Raw genomic sequence first — 8,626 nt, forward strand, 5'->3', positions numbered from 1 at the left:
CAGCTAGCCATGGGGATTCAAGATGCCGTAGATCTCCCCCTACGATGGAAAGACTGACCCCAAGGCTTTCGCCATGAGTTTCGGGGCCGCAATCCAATCGGTCAGAGGCGACAAAGCCATTATGGCCAAGAGCTTCGTGATGGCTATGACGGGCATCGCCCATACTTGGTACACCACTCTCGAAGCTGAAAAGATCTCCTTGGAGCAGTTGCAGGAGGCTATGCTGAGAACTTCCAGGAAAACTACGACGACCCCGTCATGTCGGGGCACCTCTTCGCTGTCAAGCAAGGGAGGACGGAGACGCTCCAAAGCTTCATCAACGTGAAGTGCCAGACCAATGGCCTGAGTGAGAGAACCATCATCGATGCCGCCCAGGAGGGGCTGCGGCACGTTTCCCTCAGGTCACGCTTCTCCCGGCACCCTCCCCAGACTGTGTCCGAGCTGATGCGCAAGATGGAGTAATACCCATGAGCGGAGGATGACGAGCTCCATGAGGCACAGTGGAAGCCCCCAACGGAGGGACATCCCAAGAAACCGGAGAGGAGGCATCATGATCCCCTCTCGGAACGCCCTCAGCAAAGGAAAGAACAACACAAGTGGTGAAACCACCCCCGCCACCCGTAACGGGAGGTCCAGACAGTGGAGGCCTCCTGAGGAAGGGAAGAACCCCAAGGAGAGTGGAAGCGGGAGAGGGCTTCTAACACCCGGAAGCCCTCCACCGGCTCCCGGGGTGCCAAGCCTTGAATGGGACTAGGGCAGACTCGTTACGGGGACTTGTCGGAACCACACTGCATCATCCATGAACATTGGGGGACGGGGGGCACACCATCCGGGAGTGTCCCTCCATTGACGCTGCCAAAGCAAAGGTAGCCGCGTCTGCCCGAAAGGCTTCCGCTCAGGGGAGGCCTGTCATGCACACGGCACCACCTCCGCCCATGGGTTGGATCAGCGCGCCCTCTCCAATGATCCCACACCACGCCCAATCATGGCCGCACATAGTGGCATACGGGATGCCGCCGCCGCCGGGGCAGCCGCAGATCCCCCTACCAGCCCTGAAGCAAGAGGCTCCAATACGGGACGTATAGTACGTGGTGGTATCTCACCGCGTGGTCCTCCCCATCTCCGGGGGATCCACCCTCTCCTTGGACTCCAAGCGACAGAGCGCGCGAGTACATCTGGGAGGTCCACCACGTGACCTCAATGCCGTCGTCCCCCCTCCCCCACTACGCCACTGTCCCGATCACCTTTGGAGGATAGGATTGCAACGCGCCATTTTACCCTCACGCATACGCCTTCGTCATCTCAGCCAACATCATTGGGGTGGAAGTCCAACGCATCCTCATCGATGGACGGAGTTCGGCAGACCTCCTCTTCGCCTCGACCTTCGATCAAATGGGGCTTTCCCACACCCAGCTCATTCGCGTTGGGACCCCTCTGTGTGGTTTCAGGGGACAGGCGATCGAGGCCCTGGGCCAGATCCAGCTACCGGTGTCCTTTGGCCATGGTGACTACGCCCGCACGGAGGACATTTCTTTCGACGTGGTGGACGTGCCATACCAGTACAACGCCATATTCGGGAGGCACCTGCTCAACGCCTCCTACGCCGTTCCACAACACGGTTTCCTATGCTTGAAAATGCTGGGGCCAAGAGGGACCATCAAAGTGCTGGGAGACCAAAAGTTGGCCCAGTTCATTTAGATCGGGTGTGCCCTAGGGCAGCGGGAGGTTAATGAATTGGCCATGGCGCGACCGGAAGATAGCGAGGGGGGGGGGGGCTCGTCCACCCGCTACGTCCTGAGGGCCTGCTCTGAGGGGAAAACAAAGACCGTGTCGCTCCGCTCTGAACAGCTGGAGAAGATGGTGCAGCTGGCAGCTGACCTCCCGGAGCAGATGGAGTTCGCCCTCCTCCCTTTCCTCCGGGAGTATGAGGACGTGTTCGCCTGGACCCCCTCCGATCTCCAAGGCGTCGACCAGAATCTCATAGAGCACCACCTGAACATTGACCCGAAGAAGAAACCCCGCAAACAGAAGGTGCAAAAGATATCGACGGAGTGGAAGGAGGTGGCACGCGTGGAGGTGCACAAGCTACTCGATGCGAACGTGATCCTGGAAGTCATCCACATAGAATGGCTTGCCAACACGGTTCTGGTGAAGAACAATAATGACAAATAGTAAATGTGTGTGGACTTACACCAACCTCAACAAGACGTGCCCGAAGGATGATTTCCCACTGTCTCGTATCAACCAGATCGTGGACTCCACCTCTAGAAATGAGAGGCTCAGTTTCCTAGACGTTTGCTTCGGTTACCATCAAGTGTGGATGGCGGAAGACGACGAGCCTGGGATCGGTTGCATCACCCTGTTAGGGATATATTATTTTGTGCGGATGCCTTTCGATCTCCAGAATGCTAGGGCAAACTTCGCGCGCCTGGTGCAGCCTGTGTTCGATGCCCAGGTAGGAAGGAATCTGGAGGCCTACATTGACGACATCGTCGTCAAAAGCAAGAATGAGCAAGACCACCTCCCCGACCTATGGGAGACCTTCACCAACCTACAAAGGACGAGCCTTCGACTCAACCCGGAGAAGTGCACATTTGGGGTGCGCTCCGGAAAGCTTATGGGCTACCTCATCTCCCAACGGAGGATCGAAGCCAACCCCATAAGATTCAAGCCATCCGGGGAGATGGTGCCCCTGAGCAATGTGTGAGAAGCACATCACATGGCGGGATGGCTCGCGACCCTGAGCCATTTCATCGCAAGCTCAGCAGAAAGGAGCCTCCCATTCTTCAAGGTGCTGAGAGGCTCTGACCCTTTCCGCTGGACAGAGGAGCAGCTGCAAGCCTTCCACGAGCTCAAGGTATACCTAGAACATCCGGAGATGCTCACGAGTCCCACCCCAGAGGCCCCGCTCCTGCTCTACACAGCGCGGTCCTGGTGGAACAAGTCTCCTGTAATGGGAGGGAGGAGCATGGCCCTAGTGTACTACGTCTTCGAGGCGCTCGCGGTGTACTAGCGGTGTCTTTTGGCTCACCGCTAGGCTGCCGGGAGCCCCCAACATGTACCAGCTCCAGTGTGCTGATCCGAAGAACTAGGAATACTTCCTTCGGCTCATCCTCACTGTTCTTCTCTAGAAGTGATGCATTCCAACGAGTCGGACAGAGCAGCTAAGGGCTGAGGCCCTCGAGCGCCGGCGTAGCACTGCACGCCCTCTCGATTTCCAGAAGTGATGCTTTCCAATGAGTCGCACGGAGCGACTGAGGGCTGACGCCCTCGAGCGCAGGCGTAGCACCGCACGTCCGCTCGTTTCTGGAAGCGATGCTTTCCAACAAGTCGCACGGAACGGCTAAGGGCTGAGGCCCTCGAACGTTGGCGTAGCACTGCACGCCCGCTCGATTTTTGGAAGCAATGCTTTCCAACGAGTCGCATGGAGCAGCTAAGGGTTGACGCCCTCGAGCACCGGCATAGCACCGCATGCCCGCTCGTTCTCCAGAAGTGATGCTTTTCGATGAGTCGCATGGAGCGGCTAAGGGCTGAGGCCCTCGAGCGCCGACATAGCACTACACGCCCGCTCAATTTTCGGAAGCTACGCTTTCCGATGAGTCGCACAGAGCGGCTAAGGGCTGATGCCCTCGAGCGCTGACGTAGCACCGCATGCCCACTCAATTTCTGGAAGCGACGCTTTTCGACGAATCGCACATAGCAGCTAAGGGCTAAGGCTCTCAAGTGTCGGCATATCACTGCACGCCTGATCATTTCCGAAAGTGATGCTGCATGATAGTTTTGACAGAAACCGATGCCTTTCGGTGAAACGAGATTCTTCTCTAGTTGGAGGCGCTGCACTCCCAGAAAGAAAAATTAACAGTACATACATTTACAGATTATGAGCCGCGTTGCGCACAAAAATCACCTAACCTAGATCTCCATGGTTTAGGTAGTCTAAAAAGCTGTGTACAGCACAGCCACGGGCACGCGCCCCCGATCGTGGCACAGATCGGCTCCTGACAGGATGACGGCGGGCCGGCCGGCGCGTCAACGCAGTAGAAGACTCACCGATTAGAACGTTTGGCCCAAGATCCATGGAAAAGGTGGCCCAAGCAGCCCTCTGGGAAGCAGCAGCATCAACAGCTTCCAAAGACACTCCACCGCCCAGGATTTCTTCCACAGCAAGACGTCTCACCAATGCAGTGTCTAATTCCACCTGGGGATTGCTCTCGGAAAGATCCTGCTCCGACTAGTCGGTAGCGGATGACGATGAGAAAGACAACCCGAGTGCCTCCTATTTACCCTTCTTCTCTACGGAAAGACAACCTCTTCGGTGCCCCTCCGAAATGGAGAAACCACACCCAGCTTGGACAGGAGCAGCAGTTGTAAGGTAACTGTTGTATAAGGGCAAATACATTTTTTTCGGCTCCCACCCGGCTCTAAGGGAGGGGGAGGACTAGGAGGACACACCCCTACTCCGGGCTCCACATCTGAACACAACATAGACTCGGAACGGAGCCGAGGAGTTTTGCAAGGTGGAAAATATACATAGCTATTCTTTACTGATCACAGTAAGAAGGGAAAAGAATTACACCTCCCGATCGGAAGAATCCCTGGCGGAAAAACTCTCTGCTCTTAACGAAGGGGACGAGGAGGGCCCGTCGCGGCCGCCACTAACAGATGCACCCCATCTAGCATCTCCTGCCGGGGAAGCCGCGGGAATGGATCCAGAAGAATCCAGGCCCCCCGAAGGGGGGCATAAGCGTGGAAGCCAGTCAGGCTTCAACTGGTCTGAAAGGTGGCCGCATTCTTTGACAAATTTGGAAAAGTCTTCTTCGGGGTGATGCTTGCGATCAGGTTGAAACGTCTGCCTCTCCAACCACTCCGACCAATCCTGCAAGAAGGAGCCTCTAACCAACACCCCGCGGTGAAGGAAAGCCTCCGGGAAAACATTCGGAATGGCTGCTGCCCGGATTTCTGGATGATTGGGGAATCCTTTCTTGGAGCGTGGTTTTTGTCAGGGGTGGGAGGAAGCCCCCTCATGGAAGGAACCTTCTGACAACGCCTTGGTGGATGGACAAAACAAAATCATGAAGAATAATGGTAAGGAAGACGCCAACCTTCTTTCATTCATTAACCCTGAAAGGGTGCTGGGCCGGAGGCTGGGTTTTCCGATAATTTTTTACAAAGTGGGAGCTCGCACAAAAGCTAAGGGAAACCATCAAAAGAAGCCCAGGCTAACAAAAATAAACACCCGGAGAGAGCCTCGGGCACCAAGGGGCTGGCTAGGGAAGAGTTCAAACCGAGGGATCGCTCCGAAGGCTCTTACTCCCTGCTGCGCACTCATATCGGCTGGGGCTCACCCCTGCGACGGCCATGGAAATGGCCTGGGCCTCCGTCATGGTTAGGACGCGGGCCAGTTCGCTCCCACGGATTAGCCAGTACTCCCCGAGGGCCTTTGGTAGGGACTTCATGGCCCGGATCTGCTCGAGGAAGGCTACCGCATCATCGGGTAGGTCTCATATCCTCTCCTTCGCGGCTCGGAGATGTTCGCACCCGGCTTTGTGAATCGCCAGGAGGGCCACCCGCCAAGAGGTCTGCGCGCAAACGTTGGTTAAACCGGTGGCTCCGGGGACGATGCTCTTGATTGCGCGGCAGAGCCAGCCAATGCTCTCTGCGAGATCCCGCCGGTCGTGCAATAGAGGACTGACGTTGATGCCGATTGAGGGAAGAGCCTCGCTCATCTCCTTCACAGCAGACCAAGCCCCCAGAGCCCCCTGGCGGAGTTGCTCCAAGACCGTCGCTGCTCTCCGGTCCGCCTCCTCTCAAGTGGACTTGTCTGCAACTAAGTCCTGGAGGGCCGCATCTCGAGCCGCCTCAGCTAATGAAGCCTTCTCCGTGGCCTTTTTCTTCACCTCATGGGCCTCTACCAGTGTCGCCTCCAACTCTCGCACGCGGGTCTCGGCGGCACTCTCTTGGGAAGCAGAGGAGGCTGCGAAGGCCACCTGCACCAATACGGCCACCTGAAAGGAGCGTGTATCCGAGGAGGTAAGGAAAAGAGGGGGGAAGAGAGAAGAGGTGGCAAAAGATCATACCTGCACGCCTAAGGCAGCCAACACCTCATGCACCTCCTCGACCGAGAGGTCCCGGGTCAGTCCCTGGAGGGTGGGAAGTCAAAGCCCCGATGCCATGGAGGCCAACCCTTTTTGAGGACCTGGGTGTCCCATCAGATCCTCCAAAATGACCAGCCCTACCCCGTGGATGGAGCGTAGAATAGATCCTTCCCCCAGCCCGGGCAGGGGGCCAAAACATCTTTAGGAACGGGGCTCCTTCCCTCCCCATCGTCACCGCCCGTCTCCTCGTCGGAGCCGATCGCCCTCTCCTCCTCCACGCCAGATGGATCAGCATCCCCTGCAGGTGACAGCGAGAGTACCCATTCAACCATCCATTGAAGAAGCGGAGACAGCATAGCCAGCGATTGGGAATCAAACAGCTTACAGAACTCCTCCTCATCATCATCACTACTAAACTCGGGGCTTTGCCTTGGGACTCGGAACGAAGGATGGGGCTCACGGGAGGTGGAGCCCTATCCGCTTGCATGCGATACCGGAGGAGTGGTGTGAAGGGGGGCAGCCTGGAGCCAGGGGTCCATCCCCGTAGGTCTAGGAGAAGGAGTGCCGCGGGAGGACTCCTCGGCGTGCGCCTTCTCTTCTGACTCCCCCTCTTCGCCCCGCACCTCTTCCGTGCAGTGAGAGGAAGGAACCGTGCCCCCAACCTGATCGTGCGACACTGTGCTCGCGCCTCGGTTGCAACCCCTCTACCCCTTCAGAGGCTTCTCCGGAGTCGCCATGCCCCTAATGGTGAGGATCCGGTTCACCCGCAGGCCCAACACCAGCGAGGCCTAGGCGTTGTGCTCCAAAAGTAGGTAGGGGCCCAGCATCTTAATCACTTTTTCCTCCACCTCCTCTAGAGTCAGGTCTGCAGGGATGAGCACTTGGGGGTCAACGTAGAGCTGCAGCAACTCCTGGAGCACGAAAGACGGGCACTCACCAGGAAGGGTCCACTTAAACCTCTTCCGAAAGTAAGAATTCACCTACGGGTCCCAGCCCACTACGAAGGTAATTTGGCCATCGCCGACCGCAGGAAACTTCCAGGCCAAGGGCCAAATCCCTCCCACGAGAAATTCCTTGGCAAGGTCCCGCATCGTGAAACATCTCGCAATGCTCCCCCAACGCGATTCGAGTGCGGAGGCTGTCATCAATGGTGAAGGAGGGAAGGGACACGAACTCCGGTTTCTGGCAGGTGGACCTCATTTGAGAAGAGGACGTGACCTCCTAGTAGAACCATCAGGACAACCAAGTGGTCTCCCATCGGTCCATTTACGCCTTGACCAGGGCTACAGCTTGGTCCCGGGGATGGAAGAAGACCTGGCCACAGCACACCTCTTTCTTCACGCCTTTGAAGATGTGGAACTTCCGACAGACGAAGGCGGCGTGAAGGTGGGTGAAGGTACGGGTGGAGGGAATAACACCTTCCGCCCGGAACGCCTACTCGAAGATGCTGAGGTGCACTAAGGAGTTGAGGGAGATGTGCTGGATCTCGAGTTTGTAGTTGGCCAGCATGGAAGAGAAGATGTCCGAACACGGGAAATGAAACCCGCACTCATACTGCTCAATGAACACCACCACCTCATTAGGCTTCGGGGTGTGGACCCTCTCCAATCCGAGAGGCAAACAAGCCTCCAGTCCGAAACGAGCCCCCGCTCCACCATGACATCGAGAAGGTCGTTGTCGATCAGGCTTCAAGGGAGCTCTTAGGTCATCAGGCGCTCCGTCTTCGTTTTCTTCGTCTTTGGAGCCTCAGCCTCTAAAGAGGGAGTCATGTCGGGAAACGGGGAAGAGACTCTGGCAGAACCGCCCAACTTAAACTGGTTTAAATGCGCCTAATCCCTGTCGGAACAGCAATTATCCGAAACGCACTTAAAACAGCATAAGCCCGGTAGTTCGTCGAGTGTCCCTAGGACTCCTCGAAAGATCCGCGTCATGTCTCATAGCCATATACCAGGATCGCTTCCACGATGGGAAAGCATCAACAAATATTACATTTTTACATATATACAAGGGTACAACTTATTACAGAACATAGTTTGAAATAAACTTAACAGTGCAGGTTAGAGGGGTTCTAGGAGTTTAAAACATAAACTGGTCCAGGTGAGAGATAAACATTTAAGTTTTACTTCTAGGGTATTACGAGACTCGTAACAATACCCTAGTTTTTCGGGGCTTCCTCCTCTGCGGACTCCTGCTGTGGCTCTGAAACAGCAACAAGGGATAACCCTGAGTACGGGGTACTCAGCAAGGCTTACCCGACTAACCAATATAATAGCTTTTCTCAACTACATGATAGCTGCTTAGTGTACTGGCTGACTCACCTTTTGTCAAAAGAGCTTACTAAAAGTGAGACCTTAACTTTATCTTTTAATTCAATTAAGTTATTACCTAACCAATCTAGATGATGACAAAGAGATACTTTTGCAAACAGTAGGAAAAATTAAGTCATACAACGAATTAATATCGAAAAGATATTGCATTTATGAGATTTATACTACGATGCTCAAAAGTGATCAAGTGCATTCATAACCGAG

General features: G+C 55.6%; 1 protein-coding gene across 1 annotated transcript; it reads left to right on the forward strand.

The window, feature by feature from the left end:
* The first annotated feature begins 258 nt into the window (after positions 1–258).
* LOC140222872 (uncharacterized) lies at positions 259–2,707 on the forward strand. The gene is made up of 4 exons (XM_072293998.1): positions 259–458; positions 1,449–1,618; positions 1,715–2,142; positions 2,405–2,707. Exons 1-4 carry the CDS (start codon positions 259–261, stop codon positions 2,705–2,707), a joined length of 1,101 nt encoding a protein of 366 aa, XP_072150099.1.
* The last annotated feature ends 5,919 nt before the right edge of the window (positions 2,708–8,626 follow it).

Source organism: Setaria viridis, chromosome 5 (assembly GCF_005286985.2).
Source record: "Setaria viridis chromosome 5, Setaria_viridis_v4.0, whole genome shotgun sequence".
NCBI classification, from domain to species: Eukaryota; Viridiplantae; Streptophyta; class Magnoliopsida; order Poales; family Poaceae; genus Setaria; species Setaria viridis.

Bases quoted from the DNA above. Each gene is read 5' to 3' on its own strand.
- LOC140222872 (XM_072293998.1), top strand. From the start codon at position 259: ATGTCGGGGCACCTCTTCGCTGTCAAGCAAGGGAGGACGGAGACGCTC. The intron at 459-1,448 runs GTAATACCCATG...GTGTGGTTTCAG, and splicing joins GAGCTGATGCGCAAGATGGA to GGGACAGGCGATCGAGGCCC. The intron at 1,619-1,714 runs GTTTCCTATGCT...GGTGTGCCCTAG, and splicing joins CTACGCCGTTCCACAACACG to GGCAGCGGGAGGTTAATGAA.